Genomic DNA, 14307 nt, shown 5'->3' on the forward strand with positions numbered 1-14307 from the left:
GGGGACGCGCGTGTGCCGGCTCTCCTGCCGTCCCCGGGCCGGCTCCTGCGGGAGAGGGGTTGGAGCTCCGCCGGGGAGCTTGGTCCGGCCCTGCACTGCCGGAAAGCGTCGGCAGGCATCGGCGGCGCCCTGTTTCTCATTTTCAGAGCAGAAGGCTTCCTTATTCCTCCAGTTGCCTGCCTTTCTTGGTTGACACCTTCATTTCCTGTGAAGTGGACGCACGCCCCGAATTTAGGCTCTTTATCATTCCCTAAAATTCATGTCCAAGTTACAAATTTGTAGATGGTGTTGCATGACTCAAGCTGTTCTGGTCATTGCCTGTATTAGTGTTAAACTCGCTCAAAGTAGGCTCCAGAGCTCGTCTTTGGATTAATATAAACGCTCACTTAGTCCATGCTCTTGAGGCTGGACTGGTAGCCCTTGTCCAAGTTGTCCACCATGTTGTGGAGGCACAGCTGGCAGCACAGTTAAACTGTTTCCTAATTATTTTTCTCCTCTCGAAGACAGAAGCTTAGGGAAACTTTTTCAGAGGGACCCATACTGTCTGTGTGGCTGGCTCACACTGTATGATTTAGGACAAGGTCAGTTGCTCTTGGTTTTGGTTAGGTTTTATTTTCAGTTTTAGATTTTATTGTGACATAAAGGTTTCTGGAGAAGATGTGTTTTTGGGGAAAAAAGAACCCCACACCTTTATCTAAACTTTTTGTTTGTTTGTTTTTAAATCTTGGAACTAATATTTTACCATAATGAATCCCGAGCAACCCTCAGCAGCATTTAGTGAATCTTCCTGTTGATCAGCAAAGTGTTGCAGCACCGTGGAGCCAGGCCTTTCACAGCCATGATACTGTTTGGTGGTAGGGACAAAAATTAAGCAACGCGTCTAATCTGTAGCCTTTGGGTAGTTTTGAATCTGCCTTCTGTGTGTTATCTGGCTAACTCGGGACAGAATTACAGCCTTCCATGACATCAGCTTTGATGGCGGTAGTTGACCTACTTACAGCTGGTTTTGTTTGCTACTGCTCAGTGTTGGTCAGGTAGAATACAGCTTTAGTGATAATGTCAAGGTTTTTTATTCTCTAATTGGTTTAAATCATTTCAGTGTTCGGGAAGTGACCAAGAGACGTGTACCAAGATGCTATTGAGAGCTTTACTGGTGAGGGAGTTCTTGAGACATTTTTGAAAAGCACCTGTTTTCATTTTAAGGTTCTGGCCTCACTGCTCTATTAGTCATACACCCTGCTGAGCAGCGGGCACTGGACCAAGCAGTGAGTGGGTGCTATTCCAAGAGCAGTGCCTTCAGATAGACAATTACTCATGCATAGCGTTGGACTGCCATCCAGTCTTAGAAGCCAAACAAGTTTGTTGAATTGACAGAAAATGCTTTTCTGCGTCATGGTCTTGCTGCTTAGCGAGTACCCTCTTAGGTTCTTTTCAGAATGGTGTTAAAGTAAATGGGTACCTGGAAGCGTGATCAAGATCTTTGTTTGAGAAGCACTTCTAGCACCAGATTATTACTTGGGTTTTGGTATTTTTTGTGTGCTTGATATATACAACTAATACATCATTGTGGAAATACCTGTTGTAAAAGTAGTTTCACAACAAACTCTTCAGATGTTTGAAATCTTAGACTTAATTGCTCTAAACCCAAGTGTGAAACTTGCTCTATTAGGAAAAAATGGAGGAAAAGTAGAAAAGTAGGGAAGACAACTTTCATGCCCCCTTGCAACAAACAAAAGCCAGTGGAAGTAGGATGTGAATGCCTTTCATGGTGCTGTTTCTTCTCTCAGCTTCTGTTTCTGTCCTAAGTAGTTTGACAGGAATTTAGTACGTTTCAGGAGTGCTTCATGAGCTCAAAGAACAAAGAAGAAAATGTGCTCCATTCATGAGACTACTCACAGAATTCTTCTTAGCCAAGAAGTCCCTGCCAACACAGTACTATAAAATACTCCGGTCCATGAATACTTTTGTAATGATATCAGTGCGCCAACAATTTTGGGATGACTTGATGTGATTTACAAATAATGCCCTAGAAAATGGTGCAAACACAGTTTTCCTTTCAGGGAATTGATTGAAATTTTGGCAATTTCGAGAAACCAGAAGCTCCCACAACCAGGAGAGGAGAGCCAGGTAAGCTGACCTTCTAAACTGTATTTCTTTGGGTAAGCACAATTCTTCTATTGTTTTCTTCTTTACTTTCTTTTTTCTCCCTTTGTCCTTGTTTATACTCAGTCTAATGGTGGTGATGAGGTTTTGGCCCCACTACAAAGGCATTCTTCATTTGTTTGTTCGTTTGTTATATGCTTCATAGCCTATTTTTGCAAACAGAGAAAGGAATTTTGTTTCATTTTTCATGCAAACAGAAATACTGCTATGGATGTCAGTTGCTCTTAGCAGCACGATTGAGGGTGTGTTGTTAATCTAGCTAAACTAAAAGTTCTACAAAACTCTTGTTCAATAGATCCTGGAACTACTGATCCAGAGAGATGCAGAGTTTCAAGAGCTAATGAAGTTGGCAGTTGATCAGGGGAAAATCCATCATGAAATGCAGCTTTTAGAAAAGGTAGTAGAAAAGAGGGATAATGATATTCAGCAGCTGCAGAAACAACTAAAAGAAGCAGAGCACATACTGGTAAGTTCATAATGATGTGTTTGTTTTTGAGCATCTACTTGGGAAAAAGGTGGTTCTGGCAAAAGTTGTGTTAGTTTGAGAAGATTTAAATCTTTAAAACTTTGTAAGAGCTTAGTGGTTTGGTGTGTTTTTTTTGTTTTGTTTTTTTTGTTGGTTTTTTTTTTTCCATTAGTCAAATACTGTTTAGTTATCGTGGTATTCAGTTTTGGTTTATAATGCTAATTTTCTTCCAAACCTACTTTATTTCTGTGTATTTTGAAAGTGTTTGCTGAATACTTTCTCTCTTAAAACGCGATTAAATGCAAGGGTTTATTCATAGAGCAGACTTTATGTAGAAGCTTACAAATTAAAGATGCATTGAAGATTTGATTTAGTCTGTTTTTTTACAACTAGGCAACAGCTGTTTATCAAGCAAAGGAAAAGCTGAAGTCAATTGAAAAGGCAAGGAAAGGTGAGTAGCCATGATTGTACATGCTACATAAATGCAGCTGCAAAGGAAGTTTCTAGTGAGCTCAAGTTAAGGTGTTTTGTTTTGAATTCTACCATCACAGATTTTGAATGCTTCATGCGTAAACAAACTTCCATTTCATTATGAACCTATAAGCATTTCCTCAGAATGAAGGCAGAATTATTTTTTGTGGCAAACACCTTAATATTAAACTTAAATTCAAGTGTCTCAACACTCTTCTTGGACTGATAATAGTCTGTCTCAGGGGTTGTCAACCTTTCCTTCACCTCGGACCCCCTTAAATACCTTTTGTGGCCGCAAACCACCAAGACTTAATTCAAGATTTAAAGCACTAGGTGGCATCAAATACTTATTTCAGTTTTCTCATGAAGGGTCTTCAGATTTGGAGAGAAGGGGAAATAAGTTAATCTGTTAATGCATATAGTCCTATTACAATATCTTTATTGCAGTGATTCCGTAGGAATTTAAATAATAGCATCATCAACACTCTTCTTGCTCAGAAGGCCCATTTTATGGTATTTTAATCTGCTAATTCCGAATTTGATGCCAATTTTTACATTAAAATCTGATTAAAAGTTTTTACAGTTCTTCTCACCCCTCCCTTGTTTGTCTGTGTTCAGTCACCATATATTTTTGTTTACGGGTCCAGTGTCACCACTTGGAGGAACGGCCTTCTAGCCCTGTTGTGGCCCTAAAGAGGACAGTTGGGTTAAGAAAAAGTCTTTAAGAGAAAAACCACCTATTTAAAGTGGGGTCTCACCAACCGTACTAGCCCTGAATATACTAGTGTGTCAGGGCTGGAGGGCAGGTCTTGAGTGTGAAAGGAGTATTGAGGAGAGGGGGCTGTGGGAAAAGGAGATGCAGTCCTTGCTTCAGGCCAGACCAAATGTTTCCGGGCTGGACGTTCCCCACCCCTGCTTTAAGCCTTCGTGGACCCCCTGTGATGACATTGCAGTCCCCCGGGGGCTGTGGACCACAGGTTGAGAACCACTGGTCTATGTGATTGCCAAAGTATCTCACTAAATTGCCTCAGTAGGTCTGTTGAGGAAAGAATGTTCCTGCACATGTGCATTGTGTTGGAAAAACTGACTAGCTGGTGATACTGGTTTGTGTTTGTAGCAATTCTTGCCATTCTGTGGCATTTACTATGCTAAACTGACTTTTTTCTTTGTGGGAGACACTTTCTTCTTTGTGGTTTTTGTTTTTTTTAAGTCTTTTATCATTCTGTTATACCTCTTTCATGTAAAAAATCAAGGATTTTCATAAATTCATAAATACATAAAATATGTAAGAGGCACATATTTAGAAAGCACTTATGTGTATGCAATTACTAAACAAACAAAAATTCTTTACTGCTGAAAATTTCATAATAAAGCAAGCGCTGACATTCTTTTACAAATTTGTGCTTGTCAAGTACACTGCTTAAGAGATTGGTTTGTGTTTTTCACAAGGTTAAACTGTTGACATTGAAGGTGTACTGAACTCGTGGCTGTAACATCAGCTCACTGTGAAGCTCATCCTTACATAATCTAAGAGTCCTCTAAGTAGTCATTGCATTTGAAGCATGCTCTTAATATTTGACAAAATTACATTCCCAATCTTTTAGATATTGGTGTCTATTATTCTGAAATAGAGTGAATGATGCAATCTCTTGAGAAGATAGTAGTTTCTCTTTCATTCTTCCAGGTGCCATTTCCTCTGAAGAAATAATTAAATATGCCCATAGGATCAGTGCTAGCAATGCTGTTTGTGCCCCTCTGACATGGGTACCAGGTAATTATCATGTTTATGACAATAGATTTTTTTTTTTAATAAAGCATGGTCAGAATCTGGTCTTGTGCTTTTCTGCAGTGATAATCACTGAGGTTTATTAGAGTAACATGTTTTCCACTGTTATAGCTAATGTTTTCAACAAAAATGGATATCCAAAGCCCTGTAGACTTTACATATGTCTTCAAAAAGCTACGAAACTGCATGCTTCCATTATGGCCTCCTCTGATGTCCTTTGTTTGCTTCCTTTCCCTGAATGTTGGCCCCAGTTATAAGTTAGAACCAAGTATGTTAAAGGCTTTTCAGTGTGCTTGGTTGTGTTCTCTCTTGCCCCTTATAATATTCTTTTCAGAGCATGTTAGTAAACAGTAGTCAGAAGCAGGGCTTTCATTGTCACATCTCAATTTTGGGAACTATCCTCCTTGTCCAAAAGGAGAATGTGTTTTTTCCAATTCTGCTTTTGCTGCGTAGCTGTGAAATAGCATGGAGAGCAAAAATACCTTCTAAACATGGGGTTTTTGTTTTGTTGGGTTTTTTATGTAGTTTTCTGCCAAGTTTGAATGAACAAAGTCTTAAGTGAAAGACACAGGCTTAGATTTTAATCAGAGAGGTGTGATGGTCATTGCTGATCCAAGCAATCAGAGTACGGGGTGGGGTTTGGTCAGGAAATGTGCACACCTGCAGGGCTGTGGTTTTACTATCATCACAGATGTGGTGAGATGACTCCTGTGATGGAAGTGCTGGAATGGAAGGATACAGACTCTTTAGGAAGGACAGGCAGGGGAGGCAAGGATGGGGTGTCACCCTCTACGTCAGTGACCTGCTGGAGTGCAAGGAGCTCTGCCTGGGGATGGATGAGGAGCCAACTGAGAGTTTATGGGTCAGGATTAAAGGCATAGCAGGGACTGATGACATTATAATGGGGGTCTGCTACAGGCCACCCAACCAGGAAGACCAAGCAGATGAGTATACAGATAGGAGCAGCCTCAAGGTCAGAAGCCCTGGTCCTCATGGGGGACTTCAACCGCCCCGATATCTGTTGGAGAGACAACACAGCAGGGCATAAGCAATCTAGGAGGCTGCTGGAATGCATTGATATAACTGCTTCTCCAAGTGACAGAGGAGCCAACGAGGAGAGGTGCTGGGTTGGACCTTGTTCTCAACAACAAGGAGGGGCAGGTGGAGAGTGTGAAGCTCAAGGGCAGCCTTGGCTGCAGTGAGCATGAAGGTGGAGTGCCTTAGGGCAGTGAGGAGGGTGCATAGCAAGCTTGCTACCCTGAACTTAAGGAGAGCAGACTTCAGGGATCTGCATGGCAGAGTAGCATTGGTTAAAGCCCTAGAAGGAAGAGGGGCCCAAGAAAGCTGGTTAATATTCAAGCATCCATGGCAGGGGGTTGGAACTGGATGATTTTCCAACCCAACCCATTCTATGAAACTAGGCACTGAAGAAAAAGTTAATGTCTGGAAGACAATTGTTAAATATTTAAAAATATTCCTTTGCTTTCTTTCTTAAAAGGGGACCCACGTAGGCCATATCCTACAGATCTGGAAATGAGGAGCGGTCTCTTGGGTCAGATGAACAACCCATCCACCAATGGAGTTAATGGACACTTACCAGGGGATGCACTTGCAGCAGGCAGACTGCCAGGTAAGAGAAACTAATTTTTGATTTGCTTTTTTTTATTCCTTGTACAGTCAGAGGAATTATACATTTCCCCTCACAAGGGCAAATCAGAGTTAAAATAATGAAAGTTATGGCTAATGTTGTTCCCTGGCAGTGAAGATCTAGTAAATATAGTTAACAATTAGAATTGCATAATTTTATTTCATGCTAAATTGTACTGCAGCTACCACAACTAAGTCAATATAAACAAAACTCCTAGTTACCCTTCAATTCATTTACTTTAAATTGATGTGAATTAAGTGATACCAAATCATATTAGAAACATTTTCAAAGCAACCTTCTCATAGCTGCAATGGCAAAGTATGGAATTATGAAAGCTGTACTTGGAAGAAAAGAGGTTTATTGTCATCCCCTACTTGAAGACTACACTATATATGGCAAGACTGTTTGCTTAGACATTCTGGAATGAAAAGACATTGTGAACGACAACTGATGAGGTAGTACCTTGAGTGTAGAAATTGAGCTTAAATGCTTAGTGAAATGGCCACTTCCATGCTAAAATAGAATTTAGCAATAAATTACAGTAACTGAATCAAGAATTCGGTGGTTTTGTACTTGTGCAGCATTAATCTACTATGGTTAGATTAAAATGTGAAAAAATTCTTAGTTTGGATTCATAGATCTGTAACAGTTCTTACCTGTTAAGCCACTTGTAGGTGTTATGGTAAGGTTGTTTTCAAAAATTATACTGAATATGTTAAAAAAGCACGGTATCATGACTCCATTGGAGAAATAGTAAGCTTGGATTTTGTGTCATCTGTCTAATCCTACTGTCACCTCTTAGGAAGTGACTTGAAGGTCTGCATCATATTGCTTTCTAGACCTCTGGCCTTGGATAAAATGGGTCAGTGAGCTGAATAGGAGTGGTGCCCTGTCCATAGCAACCCACCAGGAAAATGCTGAGGATGGGTCCATGTACCTTTTCTGTTCTTTTGAAATATGGTCAGGGGAGATACTAAGGTTGGGTCTTCCTCATGGAGTCTGAGCATTTATTTGTGTAAGTTTTGGTGGAGCCTGTTCTGGCTGGCACCTCTGCCTTAGGGATGCAGACTTGCTGCTTTTACTTTTGAGTGCTGTCTCTGCAAGAGGTGAAAGCCCATTCTTCAGGACTTTTCCTTGAGAAGCTGGAAAATTTGGGATTTAAACTCCTTAAGTAAAGCTGTTAATTTAATCTCGGTCTCCTATGTCAGGGGAAATACTCTGACTTGACAGTCTAGTAATTAGAGGGAAACATCAAAACTTCATTTAAAAGAAAGTAGAGGCTGCCCTGTCATTTTGTGTAGGGATCCTGAATCTGTTGGGTGTGTGGAGGCATGTCCTGAAAATGCTAATTATGGGATCTAGTCCTTTTAGAGACTTCTGCAGAGAATGGTCCCATTGCTGAGTCCTTACTGAGTCTGCCGGCCAGCCACTGGGCTGCTTCATAGCCTTAAAACTCTGGGGCTGCTTAGCACACACATTCCACCTGGTTTGATGGTGGACTGGTTCTGGCAATGAAGCATGACCACAAGATGTGAAACACTGGCTTACATTCTCAGCTGGGTCAAATAAAGTTGGATAACTTCACCACATATGGGATGAGACCACTTGGTACTGTTGTTGGTCTTCCTAAAGCAAGCATTGAACTGATGTAGAGGCTGTATTCTGTCCTTGCATCTGCTGGTGGATTGGATTTGTTGCAGCTAGGTAATGCATCTGGTGTTAGGGGACTCTTGCTGAAGTTCCTGTGTGCAATTTCAGGTCTCTGCAGACTTAAAAGATCGGAAGCTACTATGTGCGTGGCATCTGCGTGCTTCTGAGGCAGTGCCTGAGTGAGAGTTAAGTCTACCATATATGGCCCCCTGCTTAGTGCCCTCTCTTCTGTACTCGAAGTCCCATGTGGGTGGGCTTTTGTTCACTCCTGACTCTGCCTAAGTATTTTAATTCTTGCTTTAAGTGGGAGATAGATGGTTTCTTCTATAGGATCGACTTAGCCTACAGCAGCTGGTAATAAGTGGAGAACTGAAGCACAGCATTAAGGGCACAAATGAAAAGGAACATAAATGGCATACAGATGTGTACTGCAGCTTTGAAATGGGAGCCATTTTGGGGGCAAGGAAGGGAGAGACAAGGAAATGTTGGGAGCGGAAGGTAGGTTGGTAGGGAGTACAGCATGGGATGGCTTTGGAAGTAGGAGCAGACCAGTGAGAGCTGGGAGAAGTCAGAGGCAACTGAAGGCTGGCTTGGCTGGGGCACAGTGGGGCATTCTCACCTCTCAAGTATCTTTGTGGCCCCGGTTTTGTAGTAGGATGTTCTCCTTTGTACTTGATGCAACGTATTTGCTGTTGGAAAAATCACCACCAAGATGTTTCAGCCAAATTTGGGTAAAACCATTTACTCTGAATTTCTGTGGTCTACCTTCAGTATTTTTTTGATCTAATGTTTTTATCTATTTTTGCATACTGACAGAGTGTGACCATTTTCATTACTGCCTGTAGTTGGGAATGTTAAGTCAGTTCAAACTGTGCTTTAAAGGTGAAAAGCTCTGAATAGATACTGTTTTAAAGTGGACTGATGAGAGATCAAGAGTCACCTACATAAATGGGCCTCTTTGGCAGAGTAGGCTTTTACAGTGATAGAATGGCTCCGTCATGAAATATTTTCCAGCTGTTACTAAAGGGTTTAATCTGTCCAAAATTCAGGAAGATTTAAGATTTATTTTAATTTTAAATTGGAGTTCCAGTTGAGCTGTCTTGTTGAATTTGTTGATATACAAAGCTGGTAGTTTGATTATGCCTCTCTTTTCCAGATGTGCTTGCTCCTCAGTATCCTTGGCAGTCAAGTGATATGTCAATGAACATGTTACCTCCTAATCATAGTAATGACTTCATGTTGGAGCCTCCAGGACACAATAAAGAGAATGAAGATGATGTAGAAGTTATGTCAACAGACTCTTCAAGCAGCAGCAGCGACTCAGACTAGGTACAGGAGGGACAGTATCCCTAATAGACCTTTCCTGTGGTGAAGGTAGGTTGGATGCTGTTCATTGCGAAATGCAATACCCTTTTGTTATGCTGGCAGCCCTGTGTAGGGAGAAGATAATAGCTGGCTCAGAAATAGGGTGACATTTAAAACCATAACCATGGACTTTAGAATTCTTTTTTCCATTAGATGTTCAAGTAAAATGGCTGGGAGCTTGTTGCTGGAGGAGAGGTGTCAGATTTCCTGTGATTATGTAAATGTGTGAATGTGTATGTTTGCAAGACACCTCCTGTATATCTGTATTTACTATACATTAGATGACAAAAGTTCCTGGGAAAAAAGGTGTAAGGGGAATCCCCTTGTATTGTTAGTAACTTTACTCTTTTGGTGACAGCCTTTTCTATGGCACAGAAATGAGACATGAAATTTGTAATCTTAATATTTTTTTTTGTTACTGCCTAAGTCCATGTTCTTGATCATCTTTGTGTGTGCCAAGAACAAAAATATGGCAATAAGGTGTAAAAAGGTTGTAATTATTGTAATATATAATGATTGATTTGTCATAAATAAACTCGGCTTTTGTTGTAACTTTGTTTCACTCTGCAAACTGAAATCCTGTGTGTGTTGTTACATATCTTCAATACTCATATTTTATCTCAGTATGTGGTTGAATTCTGATTGAGTTTCAGAAGTTCGTACTCCTTTTTCCCCTTTGCAAAATGCCAAGTCAGTATTAGAAGCAGCTGAGGAGTCAGGAACTGAAAGTCTTTTTCAGCTCAGCTTTATCAGGTACACACATAACTGGGCAGACCCTGAGGCAGTGATGTGGAGTGCCCATTCGCAAGATTTCACCAATACTTTGGTTAAGCATGCTGGGATGCTGGACACAACATGCTTCGTCGAACGCTGCAGGTTCAGCTCCTCTCAGTTCAAAGTGTTCACAGATTCTTTATTCTTGTCACCTATAATTTTTTCTGTTCTTCGAACCCACTAATTTGCTTACTTCAGCAGTTGTATTTCCTGTCTCAGCTACCATGTTTTCATCTTCCCAAGGCACTTCCCTTGGCTTTCCTTTTATGTTTTGCTTAAGGAGTAATTTTATGACAGTTATGTTTCTCTTTAGTTTTCTGATTTGATCAGAGAGTTACTTATGTGAATTGTTGCTTATGGCAGTTACAGGTTTCTGCACTGCAACAAGGCTTCCTGAGCACAGATCACAATTCTCCCCATTTTTCCATTTTGTAGATTCCAAGCAGGCAGTTTCTGATAAATCAGGTCCTTCCTCATTTGGTCAGATAATCTTTCAAGTATTTCTGTCAGTAACACTGTGACATATGACCAACAGAAGTACAAGTCCCATAAGGATGTAGAAATGAAAAGGACACATAACACAGGGCAGTGGGTTTTGTTTTAAAATGGGGTATTTGGTTTTGTCTTAGCTGTTCCTTTTGGAAGTATTTTCAGTTATTAAAATTTCACTTCTGTTTGGCAGTCTAAAGTTAACTCATATACATATATATTTTAACCTTTTATTCAGTATCAGCTTTTCCTCTTTGGTGTTTACCCCTCATGTCTTTACAGAGAACTGTATTTCTTCTTTAATTCATGGTAATCCCAGTACACCTGGCCTCTCTCAATCATCCTAGTTAACCTTGCCTATGCCTCTTCTAGTTCACACAGACATGTTTAAGAAAAAAACCAGATTAGAATCATACACAGTATTGCAAAGTGCAGTTTCTTAATACTTTGTACCATGGAATTAGTATTTTCTTCCCTAAATGCCACACCCTTAACTCATTTTATGATACAGCCACAGCCTACTAGTCTCTTTTGTTTTCTCATAAGAATATCACTTTTTTGGAATGAAATGCAAACAGAGGTAATTTATAGTCATGGAAAGTGTAATGTACAGTCTGCCCAAAGCAGTCTACATGGCTATATCATATGATTAACAAATATTGTGGAGGTGTGTGATTGTTTCCAGACACAAATAAGAATTAACAGAGGCAATGACCACTTCTTTTTCTGAGTTGTGTGCTAGTCTTTTAAAGGATTAAATGCAACCAATATGTTATATGTAATAGATAAGATGACAGCTTTGCCCACTGTTAACTTATGTAATAGAATTTCCTAATTAGCAAAAGTACTAAAAATCAAAGTGAAAGGACTGAGTCTTAGCAGCTTAACTATTTAGAATCAAATATTTTTTTTTGGGGGGGTGGGGGAAGGCATGAATGCATGATATACAAAACCCAAGTTATTTAAATTAGGGATTGCTGACAGCAGCAATGCACTGTAGTCATTTAATCAGTCCACTTAGGATACAGAAACTCTGACATAGGTACTGTCTGTGTCCTCATTTCAGTAACTACTTGTGTATTTACAATACATAGAATAAATATAACCATTAATGGTAACAAAATATTTATTGCATGACAAACCATTTTACAGTGACCTTGTTTTTCCCATCAGGAGCTAGATGCCTTCTAAAATTTAAAATTGTGCTAAATATTTTTTCTTTTTTTCATTATTCTTTGGGACAGATGGGCAGACATCTGTCAAATCTTCCTACAGCCTCTTTGTTGACAGCTGAACAGAATAATATTCAGTGTACATAAAGTTGCTTTCAGAAAGAAAATCTCTGCTTTTGAATAGAAAAAATAGGCTTTCTACAAAGATACAGTAGTAAAGGCATTTTCAGTGATACTTTTAATTTCAAAACCGCTTTATAACATTACCTTCTTTCTTCACTTCATAGAATATCTGTCCTAAGGGAAGTTGTGCATAGTTAATACTGCCAATTCTAAGCAGGAGGCTTGCAGTCGTCAGTAGCATTCTTATAGCTCCTATCATTGATTCTTGAGCAAAAAGAGCCACCTCCATTTAAGAAAACATATGCAGAGAAGAGCTTTAAACCCTTGAAGCTCATTGAACTGAAAAGTCAGTCCTTCCAGAAAATTTTAATCCTTCAGTATTGTGCTTCTCTTTTATTTAAAAGAAATTAAAGGTACCTCAGAACATTTTGTACGAGGGGTATATCTAAAGGAAACAGACAAAACCTGTGTTTTTAAAGAACCCTGAAGTGGAAAAAAAAAAAGCAAGACAGTTATTTTTAAAGTCACATTGTAAAATTAATTGCTGATGTCCTAATGACCGCAGCTGGAAAAGATTCAAATCTGGTTACGGATTCTAGAAAAATGAAAAATATAAATTAATTGGTTTTCTATATGCCTTATGTGTATTGTGATTTCATTCAGTCACATCAAACTGAAAACTAACAATTCTATCAAATCCCAGTGGCCATACAGAATGACACCCATTTGTGCTGTTTAATACTGACAACCCTCTAGCCAAAATGTATGACTGTCTGCTGTAGAACTACACCTGTAAGTGATATTAGTTTGTACAATGTTATTTGTATCAGCCTAGTAGAAGACTGTCGGCACCTCTCCATTAAACTATTAAGAATTTAGTAACATGATCAGGAATTAAGATCAACTGCAGATACACACTTCTGTAGATAAACTCTAATGTAACTGAGGCTACAAACAGAACTCCAATGAAAGGGGGTGGCAAGAATGGTCAAGGAATATTCATTCCCTGCAACAAGCCACTGCAACCCTTTCATGTTTATAATACCCGGATTTTTGAGTATGTACTACTGTCTGCAGGAGAATGAGGCATTGTCTGTAAAATGTCTTTTGTTCATGACAGTGTCTTAACTTAAGGTGTAAGATAAGACTAAGTTTAAAAATTGGTCCAAGATTTATAATTACAGGAAAGCAGCATAATATATGAAGCAGTTCTACATAGAAAGTGGTTTAAACGAAACAGTTTCTTTTGGGCCTGATGCTGCAACTGTTTCCAAGTGAGTAAGCTTCCTTGACTAGTTGTGACCTCCAAAGGGCTATTAATCTATATAAAGATTAACCAGATCAAACACTGTGAGTCTTCTAGAAAAGAAAACATTAACTGTTAACCACTAGAGCCAGAAATAGCTCTGGAATGAGAGACAACTGTTGTATGAAACATGGTAAAACCACTGAGGCATTTGGCATCTTTTTGGCTTTGGGAAGGGTAGTAGTTTCACATGAGCACTGTGAGCATGATAATCTTTTTCTCTTTTACACCAAAAAATCAGGTCTGTCCTTTGTTTGTTACATAATGTACAATTGGTTTTTACACTAGTTGGTGGCTTCCCGTGTAGCCCTTTAGATGATCGAGCTCTTCTGTAAAGGGATTGTAACCTTGCTCTCTTAAACAGCGTAATGCCCAGAACAGTTGATCCGCTGGAGGAAATTCATCCCATTTAACCCATTCCCAACCTGTAGGAAAAAGAAAAAAATAAAGCCAGAGTGTAAAATTAATCGTGTAGCAATTCTGCCTCTTCAAGTCCGGATGGACTGCGCAGAAATTACCCCAACAAATTCGAGTTCTCTGCTGCATGCAAGGAACTTTAAAGTGGCTCCCGTGAAGTTCTGACCCTCCCGGGAACGCGCGTTCTCTCACATCTGCAGAACTCACGGGCCTGCAGCCGCTCCCCGACCTCAGTCTGTCGGAGCGTGTGGGATACAGGGAAGCACAACACAGATGAAGCCAGAACGTGCTCAAAGGCGTACTCTGGGAGCGCGGCGCCGCCCGCACCCTGCGCCTCCAGCTCACCCTCGTTCTTGTCGGGCTCGCGGTTGCGCGGCTCGGCCCCCGGCTCGGCCTCGCCCTTCATGAGGACGGTGACGTAGTGGTAGCGCGCGGCGGCGCACACCGAGTTGACGGCGGAGGCGAAGCGCACGTTGC

General features: G+C 40.3%; 2 protein-coding genes across 3 annotated transcripts in view; one reads left to right on the forward strand and one right to left on the reverse strand.

Annotated features, from left to right (window-relative positions):
* Positions 1-9773, forward strand: part of MED4 (mediator complex subunit 4) — a 10548-nt gene extending 775 nt beyond the window's left edge. Inside the window, exons 1-6 of one of the 2 annotated variants that reach the window (XM_026851023.1) lie at positions 1559-2127; positions 2459-2629; positions 3023-3080; positions 4785-4871; positions 6385-6516; positions 9341-9773. In XM_026851023.1, coding sequence (XP_026706824.1) covers positions 2504-2629; positions 3023-3080; positions 4785-4871; positions 6385-6516; positions 9341-9513 — 576 coding nt within the window. In that variant the 5' untranslated portion in view covers positions 1559-2127; positions 2459-2503 and the 3' untranslated portion in view covers positions 9514-9773. Of the gene's footprint in view, positions 1-1558; positions 2128-2458; positions 2630-3022; positions 3081-4784; positions 4872-6384; positions 6517-9340 lie in introns of those variants that run through there. The other variant, XM_026851033.1, reaches the window with a different exon arrangement.
* Positions 9774-11995: 2222 nt separating this feature from the next.
* On the reverse strand, positions 11996-14305 carry NUDT15 (nudix hydrolase 15; the record flags this gene model as incomplete). Its single annotated transcript, XM_026865069.1, has 2 exons — positions 11996-13838; positions 14176-14305. Coding segments are annotated over 2 exons (276 nt in total), but the record flags the coding sequence as incomplete, so codon positions are not given.
* Positions 14306-14307: the final 2 nt, after the last annotated feature.

Source organism: Athene cunicularia (assembly GCF_003259725.1).
Source record: "Athene cunicularia isolate RWA chromosome 1 unlocalized genomic scaffold, athCun1 chr1_part1, whole genome shotgun sequence".
Classification (NCBI taxonomy): domain Eukaryota; kingdom Metazoa; phylum Chordata; class Aves; order Strigiformes; family Strigidae; genus Athene; species Athene cunicularia.